The sequence below is a fragment of the Myotis davidii genome, unplaced genomic scaffold (genome assembly GCF_000327345.1).
Source record: "Myotis davidii unplaced genomic scaffold, ASM32734v1 scaffold958, whole genome shotgun sequence".
NCBI classification, from domain to species: Eukaryota; Metazoa; Chordata; class Mammalia; order Chiroptera; family Vespertilionidae; genus Myotis; species Myotis davidii.
This window is the reverse complement of record NW_006289714.1, coordinates 1253925-1268922: the sequence shown is the minus strand read 5'-3', so window position 1 is coordinate 1268922 and position 14998 is coordinate 1253925. Positions and strand designations below refer to the sequence as shown.

The following is a 14998-nucleotide window of genomic DNA, read 5'->3' as shown; positions in this document are numbered from 1 at the left end:
GGTGCAAGGCCCTGGAGACCGAGGCGGGTTTGCTCTGTGGGGCTTTAGCAGTGGTTCTGAAAGTCAGCTCTGCCCCAGGCCCTCAGGACTGAATAGAGCCAGGCTGCCGCGGGCGGGCGGGGCCGGCCTGTGGAGGAGACTCCAGTCCTGGTGCTCCGGTGTCAGGAAGCCAGCCCTCCTGGCCCTGAAGGGAAGTATCCCTGAGATACCGCAGAGGCCCAGGAGGGCTTTCCTGCCAACGAGATGTTTTAAAGACAAAGCAGGAATCTCTCTAATTAGGGTAAACAGCATCTCTGAGTAACCCTGAGAAACAGATGTGACCACATATTGCATAAGAGAGAGATTTTGTGGAACAACATGTTCAGGAATGAGCAACGATAGCAAAATCTTGCTGCAGCTGGGTACTGGTATATACACTGAGTGGCCAGCTTATTATGACCGGCCAGATCATTATGACCACCCCGTCAGTACTTCATTGACACTTCCAAAAATACTGAATATTGAAAACTTCCTAAGCAAATACTCTCAAGGTTTATTATTATTATTGTTATTATTTGCATAACTAATTCACTGTATTGTACTGATGGGGTGCTCATAATAATCTGGCCGGTCATAATAATCTGGCCACTCAGTATATATCCTATTATATATTTCCTTTATCCATCCACCCATTAGTAGACATTTAGGTTGTTTTCATATCTCGGCTCTTGTGAATAGTGTTGTGATGAATATGGGAGTGCAGATATCTCTTTGAGATACTGAATTCATTTCCTTTGGATATATTCCCAGCACTGGGATTGTTGGATCATTTCGTAGCTCTATTTTTAATTTTTTGAGTAATCTCCATAACAATCGCACAATTTACATTCCCTCCAATAATGTGCAAAGGTTCCCTTTTCTCCACATTTTCACCAATACTGATGCTTTTTTAATAATATCCACTCTGACAGATGTAAAATGATATCTCATTGTAATTTCATTGGCATTTATTTCCCTGATGTTGAGTATCTTTTTGTATATCTATGACTTTTTGTATGTCTTCTTTAACTAATGTATTTTTTTCCTTTTTAAATAGTTATTTAGTTTTTTTGCTATTTAGTTTTAGGTGTTCCTTATATATTTTGGATATTAAATCCTTTTCAGATCTAGGGTTTGCAATTTTTCCCCATTCCATAGCTTGCTTTTTTACTCTGTTTAGTATTTCATTTGCTATGCAGAAGGTTTTTAACTTGATGTAATCTCATTGGTTTATTTTTGCTTTTGTTGCCTGTGATTTTGGTTGTGTCATATTCAAAAATCATTGTTCAGACCAACGTCAAAACAATTTTCCTATGTTCCCTATGTATTCTTCTAGGGGTTTTATGGTTTCAAGTCTTTAAGTTTTTAATCACTTTTGAGTTTATTTCTGTATATGATGTGAAATATGGGTTCAATTTAATTCTTCTGCATGTGGGATATCCAGTTTACCCAACACCATTTATTGAAGAAGCATTTCTTTTCCCATTGTACGTCCTTGGCAAATTTGTAGAAGATCAGTTGAACATTAAAGCGTTAATCTATTTCTGGGATCTCTATTTTGGTCTGTTAATCTCTATATCTGTTTTATGCCAATACTAGTCGTATAGTGTTTTGATTTCTGTAGTTTTGTAACATATTTTGAAATCAGGTGTCATTATGCCTCCAGTTTTGTTCTCCTTGTTCAGATTGCTTTGGCTATTTTGGACCTTTTGTGGTTACACATGAATTTTAGAATTTTCTTTTTCTACTTCTTTAAGAAATGCCATTGAATTCTGATAGGGATGGCACTGAATTTGTGGATCACTATGCACTGGGTGAACATTTTAACAGTATTAATTGTTTCAAGCTATGAATACAAAATGTCTTTCCATTTACATGTCTTCTTTAGTTTCCTTCATCACTGTTTTCTAATTTTCGGATTAAAAATCTTTTACCTCTTGATTAGGTGTCTTCCTAAATACTTTATTCTTTTTAATGCTCTCATAAATGGGATTTTTTTCAAATTTCCTTTTTGTATAGTTCATTGTTTACATATAGAAGTGCTATTGATTTTTGTATGTTGCAACTTTACTGGATTTATTAGTTTTAACTTTTTTCGTTTATTCCTTAGAATTTTCTACATGTATGATCATGTCAACTGCAAATAGAGATAATTCCACTTTCTCCTTTCTTATTTGGATCCTCCTCTTTCTTACCTAATTGTCCTGGATAGCACTTGCATGACTATTTTGAATAGCAGTAGTGGCAGGGGCATCCTTGCCTTGTACCTTTACAGATCTGGAGCCAAGTCCACAGTGGGACAGGGCTGCTTATGGGACTGCCTCCAGGACCACAGTTGTCAGCCAACAAGGGGCCTGCCTTCTCAAAGTATTCTTCCTCAGTCCTGGACTCCACCAGGGTTTCACAACTTGGACCCTAAGGCTCATAAGGGCACTTGTATTCATGGATTGCTGTCATATTGTTGTTTCTGTGCGGGACTAAATCTGGGGATCTCCTAATCCCCTGTCTTGCTGACATCACTTCAACTATCTGTATTTATATTTATTTTGATTTTTTCCTAATCAGATATGCCAGGAAATTGCTTCCCTTGCAAGAAACAAATGGATTTATTTATATAATTATTCTGTTTATTTAATGAGTTTATTAATTTTTATATTTATATGTAATAATTTTCTAAATAAACTTTAAGATTAGGGAAGGAGAGGGGACAGGAAAAGATTAACTAAAGAATTTATATGCATGGACATAGACAATAGTGTGGGGAAGGCCTGTGGGTGGCAGGAGGGTGGTGGTGGTGGTATAGGGTGGAGGGGGTCAATGGGGGGACATTTGCAATACTTCCACCAATAAAGATAGTTTTGTATTTTTTAAAAAGAGAGAGAGATTTTTTTACATTTTATAAATTTACAACCCAGGCAATGAGTGATTACTGAGAGAAAAATATATCAGCACTAAAGGTATTATAAACAAACCAGAGTAAAGTTGTGCTTCCTAAATGATGATAGAGAAGGTTGTATAATTATTTTTTTCTCATTGCAATGCCCACCTAGGGGGTTTCTTCTAAATCCAGCTGCAAGACTGTTATAAACCATTCTCTGCAAAGGATTAGAGAATGTAAGTTGTACATGCAGCATTCGTTTAGAATATAGGTCACTTGCAAGGAGATGATCCCCATATTTGGAGTGAGCAAAGCCTACTTGGCTTAGAAACCTAATAACCCAAAGAAGCCAGGATCTCTTGTAACAGCTCTAAAAGCATAACTTCCAGGGTCACCAGAGAAACAGGCCCAATTACAAGAATTGCTGCATTCCAAGAAGCTCAAAGACATGGCTTCCTTTCATGTGTTTATTGTTCTCCCTGTCCAGGTGACATTTACTACACAGGGGTCATTTTACTAGAAGCTGTGTTGCCTGGGAAACATAGTTAACATTCTAATTGTATCAAGCTTCCAGAAGAACAGAGCTATAAATTAACCAAAAGCCAAATTCTCATTCCAAATAGGTGCTTAGAAATATGGGACCTATTATTTTTTGCACAATTAAATACTAATGCAATTTTTTGTCCTGTCTTTATAACTTAGTATTCCTACCTTAAATCCTATTTTCTTCTTTTGTTCTCCATGTTTTTACAGGTAAAATATGGAAACTATGCTTTTGTGTGGGATGCAGCTGTATTGGAGTATGTGGCTATCAATGACGCAGATTGCTCCTTTTATACCATTGGGAACACTGTCGCTGATCGGGGATATGGAATTGCATTGCAGCATGGCAGTCCTTACCGGGATGTTTTCTCACAAAGGTAAGGTTTGTGTGTGTTCTAAATAAAAAGAGAGGAAATATAGAAAAGAAAATTCACTTGGTTATCCTATTTAGTTTATTGTATTTTGTTTCCTTTGTTTGAAAAAGCATAATATATAGCACCAAAAAAGGTAGTTATATGAAATTCATTTCCTAAAAGATGTACTGAAGTATTGTTTTTCTCATAAAGGGAAGACGATCAAAACAGGAGCTTCCCCCTGGTGGTCAGTGCACACCCACAGCCAACCTCCTGCAGCCGGACCACCAACCGTGGTCCCTCCCCCAAGCCATCCAGCCCCCATCAGGACTGGGCAAGTTGGCCTTATGGGTCCTGATCGCTGGCCTAGCCAAGGAACCCCACCCATGCATGAATTTGTACACCAGGCCTCTAGTTGTTATATAACAGAAAGTGCCATTTTAATATTTTTTTAGAATTTAATTGAGCAATTTAGTGTGTGTGAATTTTTACAGACTAAGTGTCATAATTAGCACAATTGATTTATTTCTAAGAACACCATATAATAACATAAATTTCAGAACCAAGTTAAAGTTCTGATATACTAAAGCACATAATGACAGGGATATTTCCATCTGAATTTATAAAATAATATTACAGTCCATCACTTTATGTCAAAAAGTATAAGAGGCTTCTTCATGCAATTAAGGAAACAGGCTAATAAAAATTTACACCCATCCCTTGGAACTGGAGAGCATTATGCTAAGTGAAATAAGCCAGTTGGAGAAAGATAAATATCACATGATCTCACTCATATGTGGGATATAATGATCAATATAATTTGATGAACAAAAATAGATTCAGAGAAAAATGGCAGGGGAGGTGGGTGGTTGGGGGGGTTAGAGGTCAACCCAAGGATTTGTATGCATGCATATTAGCATAACCAATGGACACAGACACTGGGGGGGTAGGGGTTAGAGGTCAACCAAAGGACTTGTATGCATGCATATTAGCATAACCAATGGACACAGACACTGGGGAGGGGGTCTTGCCTGGGGTGGGAATGGCTTGGGGGGAGGGTCAATCAGGAAAAAGGGAGACATATGTAAAACTTTAGACAATAAATTAAAATAAAACTACTGTGGAAGGTAAATGTGCAAAAATTAAAAATGAATTATAATGCATTGCAAAATTTTAAGTGAGTTGTTTGTATATCATCAAATAAGGGCATTCTTTTATTTTGGGAAGCTACATTCTTCTGGAGCTTTATAAAGAGTGCTCCCTTAAAAAAATTATACCCATCCTTAAATAAGAATTTTCTATTATATGTTATTTAGTAAAGAAGATTTTGAATGTATATGTAATATTAACAATATATATGGGCCTGAAAGGAATTCACAAGATCACTGCATTCCATTCTATCAGCTACAAACAAGCTTGGACCTAAGAGAGAATAGTAATATCTTTCAGGTAGAGGAATATTCCATTGACACTGATAGTGCACTTTGTTTATTTTCTAGTATCCTTCTACATATTTTCTAAAAGCAAATGCCAGACCAAGAGGGAAGTTCCAGGTAGTATTAATGCCTCAAATTCCAAACTATTTGAGTTGTATTCTTCCAAATTTTAGGATAACGTAAAGCTAGGTGTTTTGTGTTATAAAAAATGTCTGAATTATGTGATATCTCTTCCACTTGCTAACTAAAAATCTAGGCCTCCTTTTCAGAAAAATAGGAAGTTAGATGAACTTTAAGGTCCTGTGTTAATCAGCTTTTCTGTGTAGTAAACCACCCCAAGTATCAGTGAACTGAAAGATGTTATTTCTCAGCTATGAAACATAAGGGCTGTAACTTGTAAGTTGTGCTGTACATTGTGGGTCTGCTCTCTGCAGCTTCTTAGTGCAGGCCCAGGCTGGAGGAGCAGCCCTATCTGTGGAACACTATTTCATTTCAAGAGCAATTGAAAGGAGGCTGATAGAAAGCTGCGGTGCCCCTTGTGCTTCTTGCGTGGATGTGGCATGTGTCACATCTGCCAAAAGACCACTAACTGAAAAGTCTCAAGCCCAAGCCCAAAAATCACTGGGATGGATACATGTGCCCCACATAAAGGGAAGATGGGAATAAATAACTATGAACAATAATATACTCTACCAGTGGTCCATTCTGGTTCTTAAAAATTCTAAGTATAAGACAAAAATGAAATATACATAAATTGTAAAGTAAAATGTTAAGATATAGATAGTAATTAATCAATCTAAATACATTTATTGATTAGTAGATTCTAAGACAAAACAATTGGAAAATCAGTTATATCTTAGGGAATTTATCTGCAAGATATTTGTCTAGTTGGAGATGAGACCCATGCATATAACACAATGACACTTACTTATATACAGTATTGGTATTGCTTATTATGTTATGTTAAATTATGCAGTTTGAGATATTGAAAAATGGGACTATCATAGAAAATAAAGAGTTAACTTAGGCTGAACAGAAAAAAATAGATAATACTTGGAGAAACAATGAAGAAGAAGAAGAAGAAGAAGAAGAAGAAGAAGAAGAAGAAGAAGAAGAAGAAGAAGAAGAAGAAGAAGAAGAAGAAGTAGAAGAAGAAGAAGAAGAAGAAGAAGACAACAGAATGTGTTGGGGACAAATTAGGACACCAAGTTAATCTGAAAGGAAATTTGAAGTTTAGAATTCATATTGTAGGTCACAAGTAGCTATGAGAACTATGTCTAGTTCTGGAGCCCAGAAGTAAGCTAAGGAAGATGGCATTTAGGGAAGTTTATAAGAAGGATGTATTCAAATAGGCATATATAAGAACAAATCCAAAGATGAGATAACAGAGGCCTGTTCTACACTGGAAATGAGTAGGAAGAACAAATAGAAGAGATGCTTCTAAGCAACGAAGCACACATTGTTTTCATGTATTTAGAACTGAGGTTGGAAAGCATAATAGAATGAATGGCGATGCCAACGTCTGACAGTGTAAGACCACAGAAAGGTTTAGTGGATCCTAACATGAACCAGGTGGTAGCAAAAAAGAAAAAATCCCTTAATTGTGGTTAGTGGCTTTTTATTCACTACAAATATGTGGAGGGTTTTTCCAGACCCAATTATTTCGTCTTTTATGCAAAAAAAATAAAAATAAAAAAGTGAAGCCAATAAAATCAATATACAAACATAATAGCAATTAAAGAAATGTTCAATAAATTACATCAAGTGTTCCACCTATTATTATCCCTGTGGTGGTTGACCTAACAGAGATTTTAATTCTGAGCAAATGTACTCCAGGAAAATGCTGAAAAATAATATGAATCGTTAGGCATTATTTTTCCTTTGTTTGATTTGCATTTATGGATGTTGGCAATTTAAATTGTCCCTTTTTGTGTAGTTCCTTGGTAATGACACTCTATGTCTTGGTTCCCTGTACATCTGGAAAAAGTGAGAGCCAAGAAAGAAATTTCTGGCAATCATGGATGTGCCAACTCATCTCTTTCACACATGTGCCATCTTAATCTATCACCCAAACTCTTCCTGAGTTCAGAAAATATCTGCCTCCATTCCCTTTTGCTATACCATTTTAAAAAAGAGATCTTTTAAAATAACTGATTTAAAAAATTACAAAGACCATCATATTTAACCATTGCAGTACAATCTAGAAATTATTATAAACAGCTACAATTCACCAGCTTATTCTGGGCCATTAATTAAATTAGATTACTGGTTGCTGTTGTGATTATTTTCTATGAAAATAACAGTATTCAGGATGATTTTAAATGTTTTTATTGATTTTTACGTAGAAAGGAAAGAGAGAGAGAGAGAGAGAGAGAGAGAGAGAGAGAGAGAGAGAGAGAGAGAGAGACATCAATGAGAGAAACACATCGATCAGCTGCCTTTGGTATGCCCCCTACTTGGGATTGAACTTACAACCTGGACATGTGCCCTGACTGGGAATGGAACCCAGGATCTCATGAGCCATTGGACAATGCTCAATTCACTGAGTCACACTGGTTGGGCTTCAGGATGGGTTTTAAAAACTTTATTTTAATTCTCACCTGAGGACATACTTATTTATTTTAGAGTGAGAGCGAGAGCGAGAGAGAGAGGGAGAAACATCAATTGGTTGCCTACTGGAGATTGAATCCAAAACTTAAGTATGTGTCATGACCGAACTTGACCTTTTGTTGCACAGGATGACACTCCAACCAACGGATCCATCCAGGGTGATTTTTAGATCATTATTTCTCAGGTGACTATTGCCTGTACCACAACTTAAAATATATCAAAGTGACTTGATATTAATAAATATTAATATCTAAAATAAATATATAGCTATATGGTAACTATACTTATTATCTGTTCTCTGCCCCATATCTTATGTGCTTATATACTTTAATGGCACTTTAAAACAATGATATGAAATTTGTTGTACATTTGTTTCCTACACACTTGCCTATTAGTGCACAACTATGATACAACCAACTACACGCACTGAGTGAATGGGCCTGAGTTTGGCCAGCATCGGGTTAAGCATCAGAGTCATAAGCGATAGTGATACACTTACTTAGACATGTGTATCTAAATGGACATGCACAGAAATAACGTTTTTAAGGACCAGAAAATGCTATAATATATATAACCATAGATTTGTATAGGAGAGTTTTGTTTCCTTGGTCTGTATAAATCCTAGGTAACTTGGCAGTAGAAGTTAAAGTATTCATACATCTCATTAGATGGGTCAGAGTACTTGCGCAGTGGGTAATGTTTGCAATTTTCTGATACAACTTGTTCATCAAGTGTTGTTTTTTATATTTTAGTTGCAGTTGACATGAAACTAAATATCATATTGTACAACATAGTGATTAGACATTTATATACATTTATATACTATAAGCCTAGTAACCACCTGGCACCATATATAGTTATTACAATATTATTGACTATATTCCATATGCAACACTTTATAATCCTGTGACTATTTTTATAACTTGAAATTTGTACTTCTTAAGCCCTTTCTCCTTTTTTGCCCATCCCTCCAAATCTCCTCCCATCTGGCAGCCATCAATTTGCTCTCGGTAACTATGTTAGTTTCTGTTTGTGTTCATTTATTTTGTTCATTTAGGTTCCATATATAAGTGAAATTATATATAATTTGTCTTTCTCTGTCTGACTTTTTCACTTAGAATAGTACCCTCCTCTACGTTCAACCATGTTGTTGCAAATGGTAAGATGTCGTTCTTTTCATGGCGAAGTAATATTCAAGTGTATGTATTACATCTTTATCCATTCATCTATCCATGAGCACTTAGGTTGCCTATATATCTTGGCTATTATAAATAATTCTGCAATGAATATAGGGGTGCATATATACTTTGGAATTCATATTTTAGATTTCTTTGGATAGACACCTAGAAATATAATTGCTGGGTCATATGGTAGTTCTATTTTTTTAATTTTTTTGTGGAACCATCATACTATATCCATAGTGGCTGCACCAATTTACAACCCAACCAACAGTGCACGAACATTCTGTTTTTCCCACATTCTCACCAGTATTTGTTGTTTGTTGATTTATTGATAATAGCCATTCTGACAGATATGAGGTAATATCTCAATGTGGTTTAGATTTATATTTCCCTAATGATTGGTGATATTGAGTATATTCTCATGTGTCTGTCTAATTATGTCCTCTGCTCATTTTTTAATCAGATAGTTTATTTGATGTTGAGCTATATAAGTTCTTTATATATTTTGAATATTAACCCCTTATCAAATATGTCATTTGCTAATATCTTCTCCAGTCAGTAGGTTGTCTCCTTGATTTGTTGATCATTTCCTTTGCTGTGCAAAAGCTTTTTAGTTTCATGTAGTCGGTCCCATTTGTTTATTTTTGCTTTTGTTGTTTTTGCCCTAGGAGATATATCCAAAAAAAATATTACTAAGGCCAATGTCAAAGAGTATATTGTCTATTATTTTTTCTAGAGTTTTTAAGGTTTCAGGTCTTACATTTAACTCTTCAATACATTTTGAGTTTATTTTTGTATAAGAAGGTGGCCTAATTTCATTTTTTTTTATGTACTGGTATCTGTCCAGTTTTCCCATCTTTTATTGAAGAGACTGTGTTTACCCCATTGTATATTATTTCCTCCTTGGTTGTAGATTAGTTGACCTTATAGTTATGGGTTTATTTCTAGTCTCTATTCTGTTCCCTAGATCTGTATGTCTGTTTTTATACCAGTATGTACTGTTTTGATTACCATAGCCTTATATAGTTTGGTACCTCCAACATTGTTCTTCTTTCTCAAGATTGCTGTGGCTGTTTAGGGTGTTTTGTGGTTTCATAGAATTATTTTTTCTAGTTCCCTGAAAAATGCCATTGGTATTTTGATAGGGTTTGTATGGAATCCGCAGATTGCTTTGGGTAGTGTGGACATTTTAACAATGTTCTCATTCTTCCTATTCATGAGCGCAGTATATCTCTCCATTGATTTCTCTTTTCTTCAGTTTCTTTCTTCAACATCTTAAAGTTTTCTGAGTGCAGGTCTTTTACCTCAATTCATCAAATGTTTTATGTAGCCCTTATCTTATGATAGTTCTTAGTATAAAAATGCTATTTCATCAAAAGTTTCATTAAATACATTTAAGAATAGAAGATAACTAAATTATTCAGAGTAAAATTATTGTTCTGTTGATAACATTGACTTCACTGTTGATCTTGTAATCTTAGCTATTCATAAGGCTAAAAAGGTGACAAAAAATATTTCTTGAGCTTTTAGTGTGAGCTCACCTCTGTTCTCAGATTTTAGTGGGTGTCAAGGAATAATTAATTCATGGGTCTAATTTTACACTTCATCTATAAGAATCCCTTTTTGCCTATTGGCTTTTATTCCTAAACTTTGGGAATAGAACCACCTAGTGGCACAGAAACAAGGACATTTTTCAAACCTCACAGAGAATGATTTTGTTGGATTCATGATAGTGACACAGATGCATAAACAATATATCAACCTAATCACTGAGTTACAAAATTTTTAAATAGATTGTAATTCCCTTTTTATTGAAGATGAAACTAGCCCAAAGGAGTAAATGACTTGCTCAGAACCACACAAAAAACGGGAAAAATGTCAAGATTTCTAATTTTATGTTCAGTTTTCTAGTCATCATGTACTCTGTCTCCCTTTGTCTTCCTCTTAAAAGCATATACGAATACTATCAAACATACTACATCATGCTTTCTGTGTGTCAGACTGTATGGTTTTTTTATTTTTCCCATCACCATTTATCCCCTCTGTACCCTCTTCCCCTGCCACCCATCACCCTCCACCCAAACAATCACCATACTTTTGTCCATGTCCATGAGTTCTCTCTCTCTCTCTCTCTCTCTCTTTCTCTCTCTCTTCCTCTCTCTCTCTCTCTTTAATTTTTTGCTCAATCCCTCCATCCTCTGCACCCCCACACCCTCGAGCTGTCTGCCTGCTGTCTGTCTATGAGTCTGTCTCTATTTTGCTTGGTAGTTCAGTTTGTTCATTAAATTCAACATATGAGTGAAATCATACGGTACTTGTCTTTGACTAGCTAATTCACTTAGCATAACGTTCTCCAGGTCCATCCATGCTGTGGCAAAGAGTAAAATTTTCTTCCTTTTTACCGCAGAGTAGTATTCTATTGTGTAAATGTACCACAGCGTTTTTATCCACTCAGCTACTGATGGACACTTCAGCTGCTTTCAAATCTTGGCTATTGTAAACAATGCTGCATACACTCTTTTGAATTAGTGTTTTGGGCTTGTTCAGATAAATTCCCAGAAGAGGAATTACTGGGTTATAAGGCAGTTCCATTTTTAATTTTTTGAGGTAACTCCATACTGATTTCCACAGTGGCTGTACCAGTCTGTACTCCAAGCTGCAGTGCATGAGGGTTCCCTTTTCTCCACATCCTCACCAACACTTGTTTGTTGAGTTATTGATAATAGCCATTCTGACAAGTGTGAGGTGCTTCTCTGAAGAGGACATACCAATGGCTAATAGACATTTGAAAGGATGCTCAACATCACTAATCATCAGAGAATTACAGACTCTGAGTTCTTAAATGTGGCAAACTGTAATATAAGTACTGTTATTATCCACATTTTCTAGATGCAGAAATTAAAACATAATGAGATCAAGTAATTTGTCCAATTTCACAAAGCTATTGAGCAGTAGCACTAAGATTCAAATCCTGTCTGGCTCCAAAAATTGATAAGCAGTGTTTCAAAGAGGTAAAGAGGTTCTCTCTCTCTCTATCTCTCTCTCTCTCTCTCTCTCTCTCTCCTCAAAAAAGAATTAATAACAATCCTTGATTTATTATCTATTTTCATTATTCAAAAGGTAGCCATAAGTGGCTATTTTATTTGCTTAATTAGTTTTAAATTACTTGGAAATAGTCTATTTTTCTTCATGCCCTGTTAACTCTTAGAATATCTAATGTTTACTTTGTATTTTTACTTGGATTCAAAACAGAACATTAGATCTCTTTACCTCCCCCTATTTGAATTCTTCTTACAATTTACCTCTTGGGTCCTGCCTCATGTTGACAGCTCCCTGAGTAAAGGCATATATTTGTTTATCCTCAGTGCTACCTTCATGCTCGCATAGAGTGAATATTCAGTAAATATTTGATGAATGAATTAAAAAATGTTCCTAACTCTTTAGTCAAAGATTATTATATTTACTTATAATCAAATAAATACCAAACTTTGTGCCTGCTTAATATTTTGAAAGTCCTCTATTTTCTCTTATCATAACTTTTTTTATTTCTTGCTTTCTTCAATTTTCATACAATCAGTAATAAAAACTGACAAGAAAAGAAAACAAATGTATCACACATCTACCTCTCTTCCCAGCTCCCTGCTGTAACTAGTTTTATACTTTTATTCTCACAAGGAAGGTGGAAAACAATTTTTTAACTTGAAAGCATAGAACCATAATCTTTTATCCCCCAACCAGAACGAGATACTTCCCAAGTGCTTCTTTCCCTTCTCAGGAAGAGAAAAAAATCAGCCTCAGCTAATGGCCCCGTTAACAGCTCCAAAATCAATTCACATGAGAAAATCAAAGAAAACAGTCATGGTGGATTTGAAAGAACAATAAGAAGGAACAATTTGACAGGAGAGAATATTGACAGGGGATGTAGGTAGAGGCACTAAAATTGAATGTGTTATACCAGAGTCTTGATAGCTAATATTTATTAATCACCTACTACACTAAACACTTTATATATTTTATATAATGTTTGCCATGATATGGCAAACTGACACTCAGAGTTAACTATATTACCAGGGTCACAACTAATGAAAAAGGGAGCTAGTACTCAAACCCAGGTTGGAGCTCATGGCCTCACTCTGGACCCCACACTAGCTCTGTGGGGCTCTGAGAAGATTATCTGGACAGAGTTGCATTTCAGGAGTCCAAGGTTTTGGGTTAGACACAGAGAGATCTTAACTGAGGTAAGCCATTTGCACGGCTGTTGTAATACTCCAGCTGTGAAGCAGAGAGAATATTCTCAATGAAAATGAGAGAAAAGATTAGGAAAAAACATACGTTTGAAGAGGACTTGGCAGGACTTGGTAGAAACCAGGGGAGTGCATATAGTCCAGGAACCTGCAAGGGCAAGGATGTCAGATTCAAATGGCCACAAATAGTTCCCTCTTTTATTTCAACTCTATTATTTTTCATTCTGGGTCATCTACTACAACCTTTGCATCAGCTCAATTTTATCTCCAGGGAAAACCAACTGGAAAGAAATTTCTAAGAAAACAATGATTATTTTAAAATAGCAATGTGATCATTCACTACCCAGTAGATATTTATTTCAAACAATCTTCCAATTTTTGCTTCATTGTTGCTCAAATTACATTCACAAATCCCTAGTAGTATTGTTCTTCTCTCTCACACATCAAATAGTATTATTTTTAAATTATATGTGCATATATGTATATATGTATATAAGTATATATATGTATATATATATATATATTTGTGTGTACACATATGTAGTATATATACTAGTAGTATATATACTACTAAAACCAATTGGTTTTATCTCATCCATATTTTCTGTTCTAGATCACAAAAACAAGATAGTTTAAATGGGCATGTTTATATAAAGCAAGAAAGGAAAATGTTTCAGGAATCACAAAACAAAAGAAAGAAGACATTGAACGTTCACTTTCAAAGAGATTTAGGAGTAGAATAAAGTAATAATATATATTTATGTACATCTTTTTATTTAAAAGAGTAATATATATTTTAGCCTATAAAGTATTAAAGGAAATTAATTTCTTACCTATATATATAAAAGGCTAATATGCAAAGTATCCCCTCGGGGGTTCGACCAGCAGACCAGGAGTTCGATTGCTCGCTATGACCACCAGGGGTTGGCACGGAATGAAGGAAGGCCCCAGCCAGCAGCCTGCAGCCAGGGAAGGAAGGCCCAACTGGCAGCCAGAAGGCCCCAAACAACCCTGATCACTGGCCAGGTCCGGGGACCCTACCCATGCACAAATTTTGTACACTGGGACTCTAGTATATAATATACAGGTTGAGGCAAAACTAGGCTTATAGTTGTGAGTATACAAAAACAGTTTTGTATTATTATTTATTATTGTATTATTTTCACTAGAGGCCCAGTGCATGAAATTCATGCACATGAAATTAGATCCCCGGCCCTAACTTGGCAATTGAACATTCCTCTCATAATCCAGGACCACTGGTTCCTAACTGCTCACCTGCCTGCCTGCCTGCCTGATCGCCCCTAACTGCCCTCCCTGCTGGCCTGGTCACCCCCAACTGCCCCCCTGTCAGCCTAGTTGCCCCCATCTACCCCCCCAGCTGGCCTGGTCACCCCTAAGTGCCCCCCCCAACCGGCCTGGTTGCCCTTTACTGCCTCCCCTGCCAGCCTGATTGCCCCCAAGTGCCCTGCCTAGTTGGCCTAGTCACCGTAAATGCCCCCCTGCCAGCCTGGTTACCCTTACTGCCCCTACTGCCAGATTGGTCACCCCCAAATGCTCCCCCCCACCGGCCTGGTCACCCCTAACTGCCCCCCTGCTGGCCTGGTAGCCTCCAACTGCCTCCCTGCTGGCCTGGTCACCCCTCATGCCAGCCCCCTTGCTGCCCTGGTTGTCCACACAGCCTGATTGTTCAGTCATTTTTTTGCCGCCCCCCCCTGTTGGCCTGGTCATAGGCAGA

The 14998-nt window shown here is 36.5% G+C and overlaps 1 protein-coding gene across 1 annotated transcript in view; it reads left to right on the top strand.

The window, feature by feature from the left end:
- Positions 1–14998, top strand: part of GRID2 (glutamate ionotropic receptor delta type subunit 2) — a 690454-nt gene that overhangs the window by 544134 nt on the left and 131322 nt on the right. The window contains exon 12 of the mRNA XM_015562999.1: positions 3650–3816. Coding sequence (XP_015418485.1) covers positions 3650–3816 — 167 coding nt within the window. The remainder of the gene's footprint in view (positions 1–3649; positions 3817–14998) is intronic.